Genomic DNA, 21,815 nt, shown 5'->3' on the forward strand with positions numbered 1-21,815 from the left:
GTTTAAGTAGCGTTATGTATAACAAATTGATTTACATATTTTATGAAAAGATATATAATTATAGTCGTTTCATTAAACTAATATTATTCTTATAATAAATGATTTATCATTAACGCAAATGTTGTATACTTTCAATATCAACAACGTTCCTCTGTTGAAAAACATTGAAACTTGTAGAGTGTTGTAGACAATATAATATGTCGTATTGCCCCTTTTACATTTGATACTATATCCATGTATTTTTTACAGGTGGTGTTTATGTTCAAGATCTTCTTTTGCCTCGCTGAACGTAACGCGCTTCCATGCCTCGGGAATGTCTGGTTCTTTGACCTCGTAGTATTCTGCCAATTCTTTCGAGAAAGTTGCCATAAACCATTGAAAATACTTGGATGATTCGAATGATGGATCTGGAGGAATCGACCAGGATTTGTAATAATCATTCACTGACTGATAATTTTTGTAAGGAAGATATTTCCAGGATGTAGCATCGTTTCCAAATGTGCCTTCACCTGCCACGCACATTGTACAAATTTCGGTGACTAATACTTTTGACCTCATTTTGCGGCAACCACATATTCCTTGTGGACGGTGAGATAGCGTTGAGTGTTTACCTGGATGATTTGAAACTGTGTGGTCACACAAAGCTTTGCAAAATGGACAAACACTTTCACAACCAATAATTTTGTTAAATACAATATCACCCGGTGATGGATTCCATGTTCGAATAGCTTCAACATCAAAACCGCGATCTATGAAGCTTTTTACAAAAAGGTTTACTTTTTTATGAACTTCAACCTGGAAGACTTCAATATTATCCAGATTTTCAATGGCAGCTAGAGCAAACGTTTCTTCCTTTATAACGAGTATAGAACACTCTTCGACAAACTGCTGAATCCAGAATGTCAGTTTCTTGTTTCCTGCTCTTGTTTTCTCGTTGGCAGTTTTAATAGCAGCGAAAACATTGTTTTGTATTCCTGTGATTTTGTCTTCTAAAATAGATTTCACGTGGTCTAAACAGTAGTTTTCAATCGATTCCATTAGTTTTCTTTTTAGAAATTCAACAGGGTTTGCTAGATAAGGCTTGTACGAATCGAAATTTCTTCCCTTCCCAAGTTGAATGAGGACATTCGCATGAAATTGACTTTTGCTTTTGTATGTGGTTTCTTTCATTATTTCTCTTGCCACTGCTCGACCCATCGTGCTGTTCAACGCTGATTCAATTGGAGTTTCAAGTGCTCGGACGAACGAAGTAGCAGCTAACACTTCTTTTTCCATCTTCTCACAAATATCTCTGAAATACTTTTCTAACATTGGTCGCAGGTTCCTTTCCAGATCTCCTCTAATATCTCGTTCTTGTATGAAGCGTTCTTCCATTTTATCAAAAATTTCATACGTTTCAGCAAAAGCGTAAAGCAATATATCACATTTTGAAGACTTACGGATTTCTTCTGTTTCTTCTTCGATCGCGGTGATCACATTGTGGTACATTTGTGTTAGAACATTACGCGTGCATCTAAATCCCGAATTTAAAGCGTTTTCTGCAAAATCGACTGCCTGGAATGCTGCAAATTCCTCAATTCTTCCAGCATTGGTAAATATATTTCTTAAATGTGTGGAAACGAATTTCTTATATGAATAAATTTTGCTGGGGAAATATTTTAGCTGACTACTTTCAACATCTGGAGCATCTTTTCGAAAGTTTAATATGTCATTGTTTTTTTCTTCTAATTTCTTTCCCATTTCAGCCTCCAAACTTTTGTCTGTGGTGCGAAGAACAAACACCATTTCGTCGTTGACGTTTACTTTACTTACTTGACATTCGGAAACGCATTCAATCCATTGCCGCCATTCTTTTTCGAAAGCAATCTTAAATTTCTTTTTATCATCAATATCACCGGCTGATGTTATAAAGTATTTTGCATTTTCCAGAAGCATCGCTTCGCAATCTTGTTTCATTGCTTCAACGTCCGGTAGACTCTGTAAATACTCGAAAGTTGATAAGCAATTGTTGTGGATTTGTCGCACTTGAGTTTCTTTCTCAACTTCAATTCTATTCATCACGTTTTCTTTCCACTGTTCTAGAGTTTCCTTGTCCTGGTTGGTTTTGAAAAATTCATTCATTGCCTCTTTCATTTTTTCTGCAAGTCTTTGTCCTTCTTCACGTATTTCCCTTTCTTTCTTTTTCCATTCCTCTTCTCGTTGTGTCTTATTTGAGCACCTTTTTAGAGCCACTTTAACCTTCGTTTGAAACTCGCTCATTCCTATTGTAATCAAATTTACTGACTCACTAAAATATTTTCTGTCTAATGCCGTAAATGCCCTGACTTCAATTATATTACGGAAAGAAAATATAAAATTTTCTTTAAGCATGGCCTTCCAGAGGTTGCAGACTCTTTCTCGAAACTGGGAAAAAGAATTTTTCACACTTTCTTCTGAATACATCAAGTCAATGATGGTTTCTTTCACTTTTTGAACAGATCTTCCATAGTCCGGGTTCACTGGAGCCATTGGTGGAGTTCCTTTCAGAAGACTTGGTATATAAAACACGTCTGCCTCTTCATCAAAGGAAATGATATCATCGAATGTACGATATTCTTGTCCACAATTCTCCTGCCAAGCAGCAAGCTTTGTCATTTGGTCGAGATCCTTTTTGAGGTTGAATCGTCTGAAAGTTAATTTGTCTTTTGCATCCGTTGCTACAACATTTTGGTGGACAATTTTGCAAGACGTTTTCCTTTTTTCAACCATATTCATCTTCAAAAAAGCATGGATAGCTATTTCTAAAAATTCTTTCATCTCATTTTCATTTTCACCCATGATATTCACTATGGTTACATTGGCAACACCAATTGCAAATGTCGCTAACTGGTTGTCATGTTTTCGTAACCTGGAATCTGCGGATCCACTAAGACCTTCGGTATCAATAATCAAAACGTAATCAAACTTTGAAGCTGTCTTGAGAGAGTCACTAACGGGAATAAGATTAGCAAAAGCACCACGCGTACACCTTGCAGCACTGACTGGAAATTCTAAACCAAACATTGTGTTTAACATTGTTGACTTACCTGAACTTTGAATTCCTACAACAGAAATTACAAATATATTCGCATTATTTGTTTTTTGCTCTAATTCATTAAACACAGCTTTAAACCATCGCAGTGGAATGTAAAAGGAATCACCATCCAGTATTTCAAGAAGATGTCCTGAAAGCAACATGTCTGCTGCGGCACCTGCATAGTCGTATTTGCTTTCTTCAATCTCGTAAAGCTGAGCAAGTTCTCTGATGATGTGTTCTAAACCGAACGAGTGTTTTGAGATTTGATCTTCTAAATCTTTTAAATCTTTTAAATTTTTCTCTTCAGGGGATTGTGTTTCGGATCCCTGAGACGTTTCCTTCTTCTTCTTCTTCAGAAGTTTCAGCCTAGCCTGGAGATAGGCTTCGTGCAATTTTGGCATAGTTTCTAGAGACATTTTATTTAAACAATTTTTCAATTTGTTTAAAGTGTAATCTCGTGCAGTTTCATCGATGGTGCCAATGTATTTTAGGCAACGAAGGATTCTTTCGTCCAATTTGTCTAAGGTGCCTCTTTGAGCGATTTTTACTTTTGCGATATCTTCGCAAATCTTCTCTGCAACTTTCGTAATGCCATCGGGTTTAGTTTTACTACTGAGAAATTTCGGAGAATGTTTCTCGCGTTCCAAATCCGCCAATTCTGGGACGTGCGTTTGTAATTTGAGAAGATCTTTGACATTTCTATTTTCTCTGTTTAGCCATTTTCCAAATCTCTCTTCGATTTCCAAATCTAAATGCTGTGGAACGTCAAGATGAACACCATCTCCACCTTGAAGAGATGCTAGGGCCACAAGAGGTGAGGCTTCCACTTTATTGATATTTATTTCAATACTCTGTCGTATCTCCATGATTTTCTCTTTGGCTTGAAATATCAAAGAAAACTCTGAATCCTCGAAATATTTTTTCGCATCATTTTCGATGTCTTTTTTAAAGATGAGGATGGTTTTACCTCTGGCACGTTTTGCTTCTTGTAACATTTTTTTTGGTATGGCGTCGCCTTTGCTTCGAAATTTCGAGGGCAATAATATAAATAATACGGATGAAATCGCAGAGATAAGACCAAGCTGCTTCTGAAAATTTCTGGCGTCTCCTCGAAGATTTGCAAAACAAATTTCTTTTTTTAACGTCGTTCCTTTACTCTCCCCAGGAAGATACCAATTCACTTCAACCAATCCATCAACAACTTTCCTTTCAACGTGACCACCTTTCATGTCTTTGTGGAAGAAGAAGTCATGAGTAATGTCTCCGTCACTCATAATTTTATTAATCAAGGAGGATTTTGACATTTTAGTTTTGCCAATGCGAATGAAAGAAACAACCGGAAATGGATGTTCCGTTGCAAATACTTGTTTTGTTCCGGAGGAATCTTTCCAACACTTTGTGATGTTCTCTAAAGCTGACAGCAGAATTGTGACGTTTTTAGAAGGTGCTGCGGGGTCTGGCAGAAGAAATGGAACACTAAGTTGACAAGCGGATAATTTACTGGTAAGATAACGTCGTAATGAATCATCGGAGCGATGAAATATACCGAGTATCGCATCCATTGGATTCACTTCCACGGTATCTTTATCTTCACCTGATTTTAGTTCGAATTCTCGTACGTGATAATTAACTATCATTAAATTTTTAAAAATATAATCAGGTATTTTCTCTTTGGAGTTCAATTCTTGATCAGTTAGTAAATGATTATTGATGGTTCGTGCATGTTCTAATGTGTAATTCGAAGCAGGTGTTTCTGTATTTTTGTTTTGTGTATTTGTTGTCTTAATTGTTGTAGTTGCTGTCGTTAATGCTTCTGAAGCTTGGTCTTGTTGTTCCGGTTCATCTTTCCCCGTTTCTGAAACTGGAGGTGAATGCTTCGCAAGATTACCAGGAAGGCTTACGGATTTTGCTACGGTTACAAAACAGAGTCATAAAACTGAATTTTTTCTACACAAGACTGGGGAAATAAGTATTATGAAAGTGATTTTTTACTCTAGCGTAATTTAGGGCGTTATTGGCGATAATTTTTTTAAAAGATCTAATTTGTTCATGATAATTTTCGGTTGATGTACAAATACATTTCATACCATTCTCTGAATCATCAGTTGTTTTTTTATGAAGATTTTTAATATCGCCTCTTTCTGTGTTGGAATCGTCGGTTTTATCATCCAGTTGTTCCGTAGTAACTGCCATTTCATTTTCAGCTGATGTTGACTGTTTTTCATCTTCGTGTTCTTTATTTCCATTTTTAGTTTCCTCCATATCAACTATACGATATTTTTTTAAAAAAACAAATGGTTTATGATTGGTTCTATGAAATTTATTAAATGGAAATACAAAGGTCATAGGCAGTATAAACTTTGAGCAGCGTTTTTCCGCCTTTAGATCGACTGTTTTAAAACGCTTCGTTGGCTGATTTCACGTTGGGTATTTGTACAATCTGCCAAGTTTCAAAATATGTCCCTCAAAGATCTGTTGTATGGTGGTGCAGTTTTTAACAAGTTTTTACAAGATGAACTGACGTGTAAAATCCAAACAGATCTAAGCCTCGATTTATTGGTAACTAATGCTGTATAATGAGCTGGGTTACGTGTTCATGAAGATGTACTTACAATTGTAGGTAAACTCTGATATTTTCAGCTCGTATCACTGAACAACAAATATTATTTACATTTATTTCTTCGAATTGATCAATATTGCTTTTTCCAAGTAATGACGTTGAATAATTAATGAGAAATATTCATCAATCTATCCCATGCAGCGCTTAACAGCGATCTAAAAATTAATTTCGTTGGAGGCGTTGCGCAGTTAAATTTGTTTATCTCAAAACTATAAAGAGTAATTGCTTGACTTCCAGCCTTACAACATGCAAAAATATCTCCATGTTGAGTTATTCCTCGTCCTTTTAAAAGGCAGCAGTTTGGAATGAGCTTTTTCTTAGGAGTTTTCAGATTAGGATTTTCTGTAACTGTTGATTTGTGTAACGTAAATTTTCATCCAACAATTCGTCCAAAAATTTTGGGGGAATAATTCGTTAAAGGTGATGACCGGCAATGCCAGGCTTTTTTTGTTTTAGTTTAGTAAACACAGCCCTAAACCATGTCAGTGGAATGTAAAAGGAATCACCATCCAGTATCTCAAGAGGTTGTCCTGAAAGCAACATTTCTGCAGCAACACCTGCATAGTCGTATTTGCTTTCTTCAATTTGGTAAAGTTCTCTGATGATGTGTTCTGAACCAAACGAAAATTTAGATTTCTACTGAAACTGTTTCAAACGTATCTCATCCAACTCTTCGAGCGTTGCTACATTTTTCTTCCCATCTTTTGCGTGCAATTCTGCCATGACATGAAGAACCATCTTATCTAACTGATGCTTTAGCTTCCTCAATGCTTTATCTCGTTCACTTTCATTCATTTGTGGAAAAGAATTCAGACACTCAAGAATTCTTGGGTCTAGATGCTTGAACGTTTCTTTTTGATCAGCCTTTTCTCTTCTTTTGTTTTCATACATTTTGTTCGTATCCTCTGCAATAGATTTGCTACCCTGGGTTTTAGGTCGATATATTTCTCTTTCCAGGTCCGCCAATTTTGGGACGTGCTATTGTAATTTCAGAAGATCTTTAGCTTCTTTTATTCCTATTTTCAACCACTTGTCTATGTTCTTTTCAAACTCAGAACATGTTTCATCGTCATCCAACTGAATGTTATATTTGCTTGCAAGAGATGCGAAGTTGCTTAGCGGCGTTTCTTTAATTTCACGAACATTTTTCTCAATCTCCACTTGTATAATTTTCACAATTTTGTGTTCGTTGGCTCGCGTGGGTCCCGTATTTGAAGATAACCTATCGCTGTGTTTACTCTCTAAATGGTCGAAATATCTCTTTGCTTCTAGTTTTATTTTCTTAAGAAAAATGAGAATGATTTTTGCCTTGTCATCCATCGCCCCTATCAGTATTTTCTTACTGGTCCCGTCTGGATACTCCGAAGGTAGTAAAATACATAAAACGGATGAGATTTTCGAGAGGATATTTCGCTGCCTCTTGAAATCATGCGGGGTTTTCAGGTGATATTCTGAACTTTTCTAACCAAAGAGTCGTCATAACAGTTGTTAAAAGTGTCTATATATGCTCCGCATGCAGTTGTGTTAGTCAGAGTAGCTTGCTGCCATTTTGCCGTGCAATTAATGCTCTGTTGTTATTTAAATATAATAGACTGCGTTGGGCGCAAGTTTAAAACTGAATAATAAAGTACAATTATCATTCATCTCATTTCAACATACCTTTCCCTGAAACACCAGGTTTTTCCTTGTCAAATTTCTCAGCGTCTCCCACTTCTGCCTTTATGTTAGAATTTGTTGGTTTCACTTCTTTTAAATCCGTGTCCCGAACAAGGTGTTTTCCCTTGGTAATTTCTCGCTTGTCTTCAGCTGATGTGGTTTCGTTTTCATTCCCTTGCTGACTGTTGTTTTCAGTTTTCTCCGCATCGACTATCACAAAACAAATTGTAAGTTCAAAGGTTAACAACAACTGTCTTTGTTAAATAAATACCCTTAATTGAAGCATAGCACACGACTCCTAAAAAGCTACCATGCAAGTAAATATTTTACCTTTTTTTAGTAGATTAGAGTTACAGCACAGGGTATGGGGTCACCTGGGCTCGATGCACCCCAATGTATACTACAATTACATTTTATACCTTTCTCAGAAACGTCCGGTTTTTCCACATCAGGTTTTTCAGTGTCTCCCACTTCTGCTTTATCGTCGGAATTCTTTGATTTCACATCACTTAAATCCATTTCTTCAGCGGGTTGTTCCGTCGTGGTAATTTCCGTTTCATCTTCAGCTGATGTTGTTTCGTTTCCACCTTCTTGCTGACGATCTTCGTTTTTAGTTTTCTCCATATCGGCTATACGTTATTGATAATACGAAAAATTTGTAATATAATTAGCATTCTTTAGTTGGCCATAAAGTTGATGTAAATAAACCTCATATACCTTGCTCAGAAACATCAGGTTTTTCCTCCTCGCGTTTTTCAGTGTCTCCCACTTCTTCTTTATCGGAATTCTTTGACTTCACATCATTTAAATCCATTTCTCCAACGGATTGTTCTGTCATGATTATTTTCGTTTTATCTTCAACTAATTTTGTTTCATTTCCATCTTGCTGACGATCTCTGTTTCCAGCTTCTCCCATTTGACCTATACGTTATTTTTGAAATACAAAAAATAAAACTTTCAAGCCTTGAAGCCTTGGCTTCATAATAAAACTTTATTGTTGCCAAGACGTGATGCGCATTTACTTCATTATATTGTCCAGACGAATACAATTATATTATATTAATGCTCTAAAAAGCTTTAATAAATAAAGTAAGACGAAAAAGTGCATTTATTAAGCTAATTGCAAAGTTGCTCTGGATTAGTTTGCAACTGACGTTAGTGAACAAATTGTTAAACTTCATGGTCCCTAAAACTAAAATTTTATAATATTCTGCATAGTTGATACTGTACCATCTTCGTCATGTTCTTTTGGAAAATTTTTGGAAGTTGTTTTAATTGCGTCTTTTTGTCCTTCATTTCTATTCTCCGTTTTCTCCATAGTAAAGTCCTGCGTTTCTTTTATAACGCACACTAACAATTATATTTTCCTATAATAAAATTTAAAGTTTTTTGTGGCCAAAATTGTGTGAAGAACCAACATAAGGGTGAGTGAAACCCTCCCCCTCTCTGTATGACAGCAAATGGGTGCTGTAGGGGCCGGATTGTTTTTTTTGTATTTACGGAACTCTTTTAGGGTTTGACTGTCCTATTTCGTTGACGTAAGAACAGTTGTTTGGCTAAAAAAAGGCGGACTGACGATGCTGGATTAGTGTATCCTATATATTTGTCAGAAGCTTTTATAACCTGGGGGATTTTAGTGGTTGATTGGCCAAAACCAATTAATCTTAGGTTAATACAAATGCATGCGTTCAGGAACCTGCGTAATGGTTTATCGTGTTGAATGTGATTCCCTCGTGGCTTGATTTTATCTCTAATTTATCTAACTAGCATACAGTACATCACTTATGGCCTACACTGTGTATTGACAAAATTTTATTGTTGAGGAAATCGAGTTTTGCCCATGCAGGCAATTTATGAAGAAATAGCAAATAATTTTATTGCATTATTATATCATCACGCATGTCTAGTTTTGGGAATGTTTATTGCAAAACAATCTAAGCCTAGCATAAATTAGGCCTAAATTTTATAGGCGCTTTTCAAATCCTGCCGGGTGTATACTAACTGATGTCTGAACTGTTTTCAAAGCAGAGTCATTTTAGACTACGATAATATATCGTTTTATTCGTTTGGGAAAAGTGCTCCACCAAAATATATCGCAAGCGATAAAAAAGGTACCTATTAAGTTATATCGTAAATCAATATTCCTAAGAATTCAAACTAAACCACAACGGATGTCTTGTTTTAAAAAGACGCTTTATGCAAAAACTATATATAAATATAGAAACGTTATTTTGCGTCTATATTTCACATGCGCGACAATATTTATTCTCATCCAGTAACGTTCCCCTCCTAATATACCGCTGAAGTTCTCTTTAGAATGTTAGTGATGCGCCACTCATGCGCTGTTCAAATTCTGCATGCTGAGCTTTGAATTAATACAATAAGCCTACCTTATTGCACATTCATCTGTAGCGAAATCTTCGCAAACTGTTTTCACCAAAAATTCGCAAGCGAACTGACCAACTGGTACCAGTGATTTATTTAAATCTATTCCTAAGAATACAAACTAAACCGCAAAGAACCGCAAGCGCAGCGTTGTTTTGCTTTTGTAAGGACGGTACGTGAACAGAAACAAAATTTTTCGTCGGCCTGTATCTGCTTCCGGGCCATCTAAGTCGCTAAGCTTTTAAATAATTATAGGACACGAAACGAGAAGAAGTGTATTATATGTCCGGGGTCAGCCTTCTAACTCATCGGATTTTCTGAACATGCAAAAACTAGCCTAGAAGTTGATATTGGAGGAAGGACACATTCCGTATCATAGCTACAAGGTTTGGCCGCAAAGAAAACACCGAAGGCGTTGTTTGTTAGACTATGCACGCTATATGAAGAAAACAAGACTTTTCGTTTGTTTACATCTCTGCTTGCATGCCTAAAATACTATAAAACAAGAACAATATAAACTTTAAAATGTGGGATATGTGATACCTAACGAAGTCTATATTGTTAGGAACTTTATACCTGTAACGTTTTCGAGTGACAATTATCGCGTATCCGAGATTTAAATGAAATGCGCTCGAAACAGATCTAAGCCTCAATTTATTTGGTAACTAATGCTGTATGTTGGGCTGGATTAGGTGTTCATGAAAATGTACTTACAATTGTACGTAAGCTCTGATATTTTCAGCCCGTATCACTAAACAACAAATATTATTTACACTTCTTCGAACTCATCAATATTGCTTTTTCCAAGTAATGACGTTGAATAATTAATAAGAAATATTCATCGATCTAAAAATTAATTTCGTTGGAACCCTTGCGCAGTTAAATTTGTTTATCTCAAAACTATAAAGAGTAATTGTTTGATTTCCAGCCTTACAACATGCAAAAATATCTCCATGTCGAGTTACTCCTTGCCTTTTTAAACGGCAGCAGTTTGGAATGAGCTTTTTCTTAGGAGTTTTTAGATTAGGATTTTCTGTTAGGATTTTATGTAACGTAAATTTTCATCCAACGATTCGTCAACAATTTGTTGTCCAGGTGATGTCCAGCAATGAGCAATGCGAGGCAAGTGCTTTTATAGGGTATCATTGTCGATGTTGCAATGGATATAGTGCCCCTCTAATTACTGCGGGTAGTGCTCCCCACGTGAAAGTTAAAAAAAAGTTCATATTTGTAAGAAAATATACTTGGAGCTTGGAATGATAACTTAATTGGGAGATGGTCGACAAATATATTTCATTCAAATGTTTTAAAGACACAGAGAGACTTTGAACTAGGCGCTAGAATTTACGCCTGGGATTTGCCATTACGCTAAACCAAAGGAAACTCAAATACATTTTCAAAACAACTATATTGATTATTACAATACATGATAATATATAACGCGTAAATGTGCAAATATACTTAGTAATTTAATAATAAATTACATTATAATAGTAAGGTACGTGTGCAAACTTGTCACAATGATCGTAATGATCCTGACAAACTAAAATAAATTAATGATAAAATTCATGCAGATATATCGATTACAATTATTCATAAAAATCAATGGCTTCGATATGTTGAAAATTCACGAGTTTTCTGGATTTCCTTTCTGGTCTTCTGTAAGTCCATATCATCATTTGATAATTTGCAACGAAATTCATGGGAAGCTCGGAAAATAATTTGACCGAATTTGAGTTGTTTGAGTTTCATTTTATGTTTTTTTTACATTGTCATTTGCTGTCACATTCTGTATAATTTTATCGGCGAATATTTTGTCGAAACTCGGAAACCTATCAATCTATGCAATTGAACTGCGAGGAAATGAAATAAAATAGAAAAACTGAACCGCCTAAGCTTTTTTGCGTTTCCTAGACACATGCAACATCATACAACACTTGATATCATGTGAAAATTCATGTTTTCGGCAGTCTTCATCTCGGCTGTACTGGTTTTTTTCATGATCACAAACTCAGCATCTCAATATCGGAATATCTTGATTTTGAAAAATGTTTTTGTTTGTATCCATTGCATGTCATAACGACTCTTTCCTCAATTATTCACGTTCATTTATTCGTTCTTTCCCGACATTTTCGCCAAGATTTTTTAGCAGATTATCATCCTCTGTGATCGTCATCAATATCACTCATTTCTACCTTGGAATCCAATCTTTTTCTGTCCCTTTGTTTTAAATCCACGTTCATAGGACTGTTTATGCGTAATATATAGTTTTATCGGCCACATTTTTTGCATATCAGAAAACGTATCAAAACGTACCAATTGAACTTTTCAAGCTAATTGCTAAGGAATGGGTTTAAGTAGATAAATTAAACCGCCAAAGGCTATAAGCACAACACTTGGTTACATGTGAAAATTTGTATTTTTCGATGCAGAACCCACGACGTACAATCTTCGTCTTCGTTGTATCGCTTTTCAGTTTATTTTTGGTCGCGAACTCAGCATCTCAATGTCGGAATATCTTGATTTCGAAACAATGTTTTTATTTGTATCCATTGCATGTCATGCATGACGACTCTTTCCTCACGTCTCCTTAAACGTTATATTCCGGCATTTTCTCCAAGATTTATCAAGCCAAGTTTATTATCCCCTGTGATTGTTGATTCAAGTCGGTTTTTCGTCCCCGTTCGCTTGCTTGTACATGCCATGAGAACAGTTCTTTCAAATCCACGTTAAGGACTGTTTATAAGCTTTTAAAATACGTAGCGTTAACACCGGTATGTACGTACAGCTAGTATTGTTCATTTTTAAAAACATTTGGAATCGTTACTCAGTCCTGTGGCAATCTTTCCCAAACTTTGACAATGTTAATTTTCTTGAAAAGAATACAATTTCAAGCTTCGACTATTTCGTTCGTTCTATAGTGTCAATAGTCGACTTTTAACCATGCTTCAGTTTTGCTTTACCACTTAGCTTGACGTTGTCAGACATTCTTTTAAGTCCTTATGCTCCACTTTTGTAGGCTTATTTTTTTCTCTTTTCGTGCATGGTACGTAACTGTACCTAATGACATCAGTACGGCTCCACCCAGACGATTGATCTGTTGAAGATCGTATTTAATGAATTTTCATTTAATTTCAAGTATTTCGTGTAAATGCTGTACCTAATTGTTGCACCTGCGCATTTTTGAAACATTTCGACATACGAATGTGACAGCAAATTCAACGATGAAGTAAATTAGAAGATAGCAGTTACAAAATCTGTAGTATCAGATAATCTGAAAGACTAACGATTAGAATTTTTTTTTAAATATTTTTCATGGAAATGCAGCAAGGACTTTCGACATATCATCGTACCAATGATTTTATTTATCATTCGTTCAAATCATTTTTTGAGTGCTTCTTTTCTCATGGAAACCTTTAAATTAGATTGTTATATATTCAGCGTCAAAATTAAATGCCCTTGGATTTTTATCGGGAAAGAATATCGCGTGACAGAAATGTATCGTGGCTCTGTAAATTGAACAGGAAAGCAAGTAACTTTTGTTTGTTGTTTACCAACTTTTCAAATCATTTTAAATTAGCTATTAACGTTTCGTCTTTCCGACTTTGAGTTTGCATGTTTTTTTTTTCATTTTGACGGTAAATATAATAACAATAACTTGGTTATTTATATCTCGAGAAGTCTGAAACGACTAGTCTGTTTTTTTACTCTATAAGTAAATAACGTATACACGGTTCTGACCGTTACTGTTAGTGTCATACAACTTGTGAAGAAAAAGTTATTTAGAAGTTCGAACTAAGAGTTCATATCATGCAACTATACCATTAACAACGCTTCCTTATGAGAAATCTTTTGACGTATTTGGTTCATCGCCTGCTTTTCTATGCGTGTATCTTGCATCTTTCCACCAGAATCAGCCGCTTTCAAGGTTGCTTTCCCCAATCAGAATTCGTTGCATTTGCCCTTCTTAAATATGTATTTTTGAGTTTAGGTATGTCTGTTCTTTTGAAAATGTGAGATTAATTTAATATTTATGCAATTAAGTTATATGTATGTGTAAGCTATATTGTTCATATATAGATTATGACTGTGCATGTAGCTATTTATTGTTTTCCGTGTCAATGGTAAAATCAGTAATAGCCCTACTGCCTGCTTTATATATGATTACAAGAGTATATTATTTACCGGGTTTTTACTTTTTACGCTATACTTACCAAATTTAAACCCACATCATGCACGTGTTAAAATTTATCATTTTATAAATAATAGTTCTGAAGGTTATATGAGACAATTGCTTTATTTATTTAGTTTATGATATATGTAGATTTCATTGCTAACCCCTTTCTCAAACGTATTATGTGTACTCGAGCAAAGTGGAGATTACATTTAAAGTGTAGTTGATTGTTTTACTGCGACTAAGACATGTTCAAAACTGACTAGAATTAGTTTGAAGAAGTGATACAGCCAAAGACGTAAACTCCATTCAAGTATATATAGGTCTTATTTGAGAAATTAATTGCTGTTAAAAGTGCAAATACGAAAAATTAACAATCTTGGATGTTAGCTACTTTAATCCAAATTCCTACAAATACTACGTGCACGAACGTACAAACAGATATAGATAACAAAAGAGACAAGATTAAAAACGTCTTAGGAACTACTGGGCTATGTTGGCTGACTTGGTTAGTTCGAAACCGGCAGCATGTTGTATTCCTGACGAAGATCATGTTCCACTTCTTCGAATGTACGATCTTTCCATGTTGATGGGATTTCTGGTTCTTCGACCTCATATAAATTTGCCAATTCTTTCGAGAATTTAGCCATGAACCACTGCCAATATTTAGATAACTCAAATGATTCATCTCCAGGAATTTGCCACGATTTATAATAATCATTCACCGATTGATAATCTTTGTAATAATGCCATTCCCCGGCTGTTTCCTTGTTTCGAAAACGTCTTTTTTCATTAGCGACATCGTTAGTGCAAATGGTACTACACAATATTTTTGTGTCGACATTGTGATAACCACTCAATCCTTGGGCGCGATGAATTCTTGTAGAGTGGCTACCCGCATGATTTTGATTGGTTTGATCGCATAAACCTTTGCAAAATGGACAACAACTTTGACAACCAAATATCGAAGAGAACAAGTGATCGTGTGGGGATGGATCCCATTCCCCCATAATTGAATCATTTATTCCACGCTCTATTAACGATACAAAAAATTCATCTATCTTTTCCTCAACTTGGGTTTCGAACACATCAATCTCTTTCAGATCGTCATCAATTGCGGCCACGGCAAACATTTCTTTTGTGATAGCCAACAAAGAACACTTCGACACGAATTGCTGGATCCAAAAGGTCAGTTTTTCACCATGATTCTCTGTTTCTTCCTTAGCAGATGAAATACCAGTCGAAACATCTTCTTTTAACTTGTCGACTTCTACTTCGAGAACTGCGATGATGGAGTCAGGATTTTCATTTATGCAGTAGTCTTCAATTGATTCCATTAATTTCGTCCTTAGAAATTTAACCGGATTTTGAAGATAAGGAATGTACGATTCAAACTCTGCCTCTTTGCCGAGTTCAATCAATACACTGGCATGAAACTGACCTTTGCTCTGAAACTTGCTAACTTTCAGGACTTCTTTTGCAACTGCGGGACCCATGGCGCGGTTCAGCGCTGATTCAATTGGTGTTCGAAGTACATCCACAAAGGAGGTAGCAGCCGACATTTCTTTTCCCATTTTATCGCAAAGATTTTTGAAATACGTTTCTAGCCTTGGTCGAAGGTTCTTTTCAAGGTCGCCTTCTATATCTCGTTCTTCCAAATAGCGTTGCTCCATTTTTTCAAAAATGTCGTAAGTATGTGCAAATGCATAAAGCAGGATATCACATTTAAACAAATCGTGGAATTTAAATTTAGATTTTTCTGCTTCTTTGTCCAAGGTTGTTATAACTTTGTAGTACATTGATGTAAGGTCATTGCGAGTACATCGAACTCCTGATTTTGCTTTTTTTTTCGCAAAATCAAGTGCGCTATCAACTGCTTGATCATTGATGTTTCTGCCAGACGAATCTAGTTGTTTATTTAACAAGTTGAAGAATTTGGCCATTGTTTGGATGCTCCTTGGAACCAGTGAACTGAAAGTGAGCACCGGAACTTTCTTCTTGAAGTTTAATATTTGATAATTTTGCTTTTTTATCTTCTCTGTCATTTGTGTATTCAGAGCAGGGTTTGTTTCGCAAAGAACATTAACCATAACGTCAGCGACGTCAGTTTTGCTTTCCTGATAATGTGGAATGTCTGCCATCCATTTCTTCCATTCTTGCTCGAAAGCCGTTAAGCATTTCTCTGCATCATCAGTATTTTGAGCTGAAGTTATGAATTTTTTTGCCTTGTGAAGAATCTCTTTCTCAAAGCTTTGCTTCTTTTCATCGACGTCTTGACGATTTTGTAAATAACGAAAAGCTTCTGAGCAATAGGTAGTGACTTCTAACTTTTGATTCTCTTGCATTTGTTTGATTTTCAACATGGTGTTTTCCCTCCACTGCTCAAGAGTTGCTTTATCTTCGCTTTCTTCAAAGAAGCGTTTCATAGCTGTTTCCATTTTTTTCCCAAGGTTTGCTGCTTCATTCCATATCTGTTTTCTACTTTCCTTCCATTCTTCTTCACGTTGTTCTCGTGTTGTGCATCTGCTTAGAGCCACTTCAATTCTTGTTTTCAGCTCCGTCATTCCTGTCACCATCAAATTCACTGTTTCCTCGAAGTATTTTCGGTCTAATGCCGCAAAAGCTCTCACTTCAATTACATTACGGAAATTAAAAATGAAATTTTCTTTCAGCATAGCATTCCAAAGGTTGCAAACTCTCTCTTGAAACTGAGCAATCGAAAGTTGAAAACCATGTTTTGAAGACATCAAGCTAATGATATTTTCTTTTACCTTTTGCACAGCTCTTCCATAGTTGGGGTTTACTGGAGCCATTGGGGGGTCACCTTGAAGTAGGCTTGGTATATAAAACACGTCTTCATTTTCATTGAATGATATTATATCATCCAATTTTTTGATTTCTTCTTCACAATTCTCTTGAATGGCAGCTAGTTTTGCCCTTTTATCGAGATCTTTCTTCAGTTTTAAACGGTCATCGGTCAACTTGTCTCTTGCGTCGGTCGCAGCAACGTTCTGGTGAACAATTTTACACGTCCTTTTCTCTTTCACAAGTCTCATCTTCAGCAAAGCATGCATGGAAATCTCTAGGAATTCTTTCATATCATTGTGATTTTCGCCCATGATATTTACTATGGTCAAGTCGGCGGCACCAATAACAAAAATTGCCAATTCATTGTCATGTTCTCGTACCTGAGGATCTCCAGATCCTGAAAGACCTTCAGTGTCAACGATTAAAACATAATCAAACTTTGAAGCAGTCTTCAGTGAATCACTGACAGGAAGAAGACTAGCAAAAGCACCGCGAGTACACCTTCCAGCACTGACTGGAGGTTCTAAACCAAACATTGTGTTTAACATTGTCGACTTACCTGAACTTTGAATACCTAGAACAGAAATAACAAATATTGTGGCGTTTTTAGTTCTTTTCTCTAGCTTAGTATATACAGCTTTGAACCATTTCAATGGAATATACGAGGAGTCGCCATCTACTAACTCAAGAGGTTGTCCTGAAAGCAACATCTCCGCTGCAACATCTGCAAAGTCGTATTTGAATTCTCTAAGTTGGTAAAGCTGGGCAAGTTCTCTGATGATGTGTTCTAAACCAAACGAGGATTTGGACTTCTCTCGAGAATGTTTCAAACGTTTTTCTTTTAACTCTTGGGACGTTGCTGCCTTTTTTTTCTGATATTTTTCATGCAATTCTGCCATGACACGGAGAGACATTTTATTCATTTGATGCTTCAACCTAGTCAACGCTTTTACTCGTTCAGTCACATTCATCTTTGAAAGGGAATCAAGAAAGTCAAGAAATCGCCGATCCAGTTCTTTAAACGATTTCTTTTGGGCATTTTTTTCATCTTTAATTTTGTTATATATTTTGTCCATATCATCTTTAAGAGATTTGGTACCCCGGCGTCTGGGTCGATATTTTTCTCTTTCCAGGTCCGCCAATACTGGGACGTGCAATTGTAATGTCAGAAGATCTTTGGCTTCTTTTATTCCGATTTTCAACCATTTGTCAACGTTTTCTTCAAATTTGGTTTGTGTTTGACCGATGTTATAATTGATGCAATGTTCACTTGCAAGAGATGCCAAGTCTCTTAGAGACGTTGTTTGAACATCTTGTAGCTTTCCTATAACTTTTTCTTGTATCATTTTCACAAATTCGTGTTCATTGGCTCGCTTAGATCTCGTTAATGAAGATAACTTTTCGCCTTCCAGCTCTTTGAAGTACTGCTTTGTTTCTTGCCCAGGTTTTTCAAGAAAAATGAGAATGATTTTTGCCTTGTCATCCATCGCCTCTTCCAGTATTTTCTTCCTGGTCTCGTCTGGATACTCCGAAGGTAGTAAAATGCATAAAACAGATGAGATCTTTGAAAGGACATTTCGTTGCTTCTTTAAAACCCCGGCGTCTCCTCGTAGATTCATAAAACAAATTTCATTTTGGCATGTTTGTTTCTCACTTTCTCTAGGAAGATACCAGCTCATTTCAACCAATCCATCGACTATTTTTCTCTCAAAATGCCCACCTTCCATGCACCTGTGGAAGAAGAAGTCGTGATGATTGCTTCCATCACTCATAATTTTGTTGATCAAGGATGATTTCGACGTTGTAATTTTGCCAATGCGGATAAAAGAAACCACTGGAAATGGATGTTCTGTCGCGAACACTTGTTTTATATCGGATGAATCTTGCCAACATTTAGTGATATTCTCTAGCGTCGAAAGCAAAATTGTAACATTTTCAGAAGGTGCCAAAGGGTCTGGCAAAAGAAATGGAACACTGAGTTGACACACAGATAATTTATGGACAATATAACGTCGTAAAGTGTTATCTGAGTTATAAAATACGCTAAGAATCGCATCCATCGGATTGATCCCTTGGTCATCTTCATCGGAATCCTCACTTTCGAAAGAGTCTTCGGTTTCATCTAGATTAGAAGGAAATGATTTTATTTTAAACTTACGTACGTGGTAATTTGCTGTCATCAGCATTTCAAAAATGTAATCAGGTATTTTATCTTCAGACATCAATTCATCAGGTGTTAGTATATGGCTGCGGACTGTTCGTGCTTGCTGTAAAGTAAACTTCGAAACAGGTTTTACAATAAGATCATGAAAAAATTTCGTTTCCGCTATTTCTTGTCTTCGGGTTTTTTTAAATTCGTCTGTACTTAGCGTGGAATGGTCTTCATGTTTTGGTTCATCAATTCCACTTCTTAGAATGACTTCCCAGAGATTGCAAATCCTCTCTCGAAACTGACTGATGGAAAATTTATACATTTCTTCTGAACACATCAAAGTTATGATGTTTTCTTTTATTCGTTGAACAGCTCTTCCGTATTCTGGACTTCTTGGCGCCATTGGTGAGTTACCTTGGTAAAGGCTTGGTATGTAAAACACATCTTTGTTTTCATCGAATGATACAACTTCATTGAAATGTTGAAATTGTTCTACACAGTTTTCTTGAGTGGCAGCTAGCTTAGTCATTTTATCCAGATCCTGCTTTAGGTTACGTCGGACATCGTCAATTTTCTCTCGTTCATCGGCCGCTTCGAAATTTTGATGAACAATTTTGCAAGATTTCTTTTCTGTGAGAAGTTTCATTCTTAAGAAAGCATGTACAGTTTTATCTAAAAATTGTGTGATTTCGTCACGACTTATACCGAAGATATTCACTATGGTTAAATCGGCAGCTCCGATTACAAACATTCCCAACTTATTCTCGTGATTCCTTGATCCCCTAAAACCTTCGCTGTCGAGGATCAAAACATATTCAGGACTTGAATTGCACTTTGTGGAATCGCTGACAGGAAGAAGACTGGCAAAAACACCGCGAGTACATCTACCAGCACTGACTGGAAATTCCAAACCAAACATTGTGTTTAACATCGTTGACTTACCTGAACTTTGAATTCCTAAAACAGAAATTACAAAAATTTTGGCGTTCTTTGTTTTACTCTCTAGTTCACGATATACTCCGTTGAACCACTTCAGTGAAATGTAAAAGGAATCACCATCCAGTATTTCAAGAGGTTGTCCTGAAAGCAACATGTCTGCTGCAGCACCTGCATAGTCGTATTTACATTCGTCAATCTCATAAAGCTGAGCAAGTTCTCTGATGATGTGTTCTAAACCAAACGAATGTGTTGTGATTGATTCTTCCAGCTGCTGTAAATGTTTCCACTCTTTCGCTTGTTTGTCTCGATTTTTGAGCAAAGCTAGACGATATTCTTGATGTAATTCTGGCAGGACCTGTAGGGACATCTTGTTTAATTCATGCTTCATTTTATTCAAAGTGCAATTTCGTTCCGTTGTGTTCATTTCTGCAATGGAATTTAGAAAATGAAAAATTCGTTCATCCAGGTGCGCAAACGATTGTTTTTGAGCCGTCTTTACTTCCTCAATGGCTTTGTAGATTTTGTCAATATCTCGTCCCATATGGTCGGTTCTACCATCGTGATTTGAAAAATATTTTTCGCGTTCCAGAGCAGCTAATGCTGGGACATGCATTTGTAATTTTAGACGAATTTTAGCTTCTTTGATCCCCATTCCTAGCCATGAATCTACGGTCTTCCTCAAAGTAGAATGCGATTCATTTCCATCAAGGTGGAAGCCAAATTCCTTTGCACAGGATTCAAGCTCAGTGAGTGGCGTTGGTTTTACTTCATGTATCTTCTGCTGAATATTTATTCGTATTTTTTGAATGAAATAATCTTCATCAAATTTCTTGGTGTTCGTTAACAGAGACATTTTTCCACGGTGGTTGATTTTCATATCGTCAAAATACTTCTCTACTGAGTCCAAAAATCTTATTTCATTATTGAATAGAAGAATGATATTTGCTGGAGAATATGTTGCCTCTTTCAAAATTTCTGTTATGGTTTGGTCTTGATAATTAGAAGGTAGCAAAATACATAAGACGGACGAGATCTTCAAAATAAGACGAAACTGCTTTTTAAAAACTCTGGCGTCTCCTCGAAGATTTGCAAAACAAATGTCTGTTTCTAATGTTTGTTTCTCGCGCCCTCCTGGAAGATACCAACTTAGTTCAACACAACCGTCAGCGATTTTTCTGTAAACTTCAGGATCTTTGACATCATTGTGGAAAAAAAAGTCGTGGTGCCCGTCGCTCATGATTTTGTTAATCAAGGATGACTTTGACATGGTAATATCGCCAATTCGAATGAAAGAAACCACTGGAAATGGATGTCCCGTAACGAACACTTCTTGTGTTCTTTTCTTGTCATTCGAGGCATCACTGCGACAAAACTTTGTGATGTTCTCCAAGGCCCTGAGCAAAATTGTGACTTTCTCTGTAGGCGCCTCGGGATCGGGCAAGAGAAACGGAACACTAAGTTGACATTCATCCAACTTTAAAGCTAAATGTTGTCGTAAACATTCATCGGAGAGGTGAAAAAGCAATAACAGTGCATCCATTGGGTTAACACGTTCTTCTTCATCATCGCTGTCATCAGAATCATGAACATATTTAGTTTTAGTTTTACTTGGGTTTAAAGGTTTAACTTTAAATTCTCGTGCACGATAATCACCTATCATTAATTTGTTTAAAATATATTTTGGTATTTGATCGGTGCATGTTAATTCTTTGTCGGTTAGTGTGTGATTATCAATTGTTCGTGCTTCTGTTAAAGTATATTTGGGGAGACACTGTACACTCGAATCGTCATCCGAAGAGTACAGACTTTCTGAGCTGCTGCTGTCTTTATTCTCATCCATTTCAGTCCCCAATTACACTTTGGCTAGACGTTTCTACCCATTAACGAGACTCTACACAATGAAAACTTATATATTTATTTACATATATATTAGAACAATCATGTATAAGAATAAAGAATCGGTCATCCACACAGCATATAGCTACTGTGCTATTTGGCAATTTCGTTTGGCTCGTTAACCGCATGC

General features: G+C 36.2%; 1 protein-coding gene across 1 annotated transcript; it reads right to left on the bottom strand.

The window, feature by feature from the left end:
- Positions 1 to 243: 243 nt before the first annotated feature.
- LOC114538159 (interferon-induced very large GTPase 1-like) lies at positions 244 to 8,247 on the bottom strand. Its single transcript, XM_028559278.1, has 6 exons — positions 8,049 to 8,247; positions 7,751 to 7,960; positions 7,335 to 7,541; positions 5,143 to 5,322; positions 2,427 to 4,964; positions 244 to 2,261 (listed from the first exon to the last, which is right to left on the bottom strand). The coding sequence occupies exons 1-6, from the start codon at positions 8,245 to 8,247 to the stop codon at positions 244 to 246; spliced, it is 5,352 nt and encodes a 1,783-aa protein (XP_028415079.1).
- Positions 8,248 to 21,815: the final 13,568 nt, after the last annotated feature.

The sequence above is a fragment of the Dendronephthya gigantea genome, unplaced genomic scaffold (genome assembly GCF_004324835.1).
Source record: "Dendronephthya gigantea isolate DGI-Jeju-01 unplaced genomic scaffold, DenGig_1.0 000176F, whole genome shotgun sequence".
Taxonomy (NCBI): domain Eukaryota; kingdom Metazoa; phylum Cnidaria; class Anthozoa; order Malacalcyonacea; family Nephtheidae; genus Dendronephthya; species Dendronephthya gigantea.

What these genes read in the sequence shown, in the direction of transcription:
- LOC114538159 (XM_028559278.1), bottom strand. Translation starts at nt 8,247, where the DNA reads ATGGGAGAAGCTGGAAACAGAGATCGTCAGCAAGATGGAAATGAAACA. An exon ending in ACCTGATGTTTCTGAGCAAG is followed by an intron (nt 7,961 to 8,048) that starts GTATATGAGGTT and finishes AATAACGTATAG; the next exon opens with CCGATATGGAGAAAACTAAA. An exon ending in CTTGATGTATTCAGAAGAAA is followed by an intron (nt 2,262 to 2,426) that starts GTGTGAAAAATT and finishes TGATTACAATAG; the next exon opens with GAATGAGCGAGTTTCAAACG.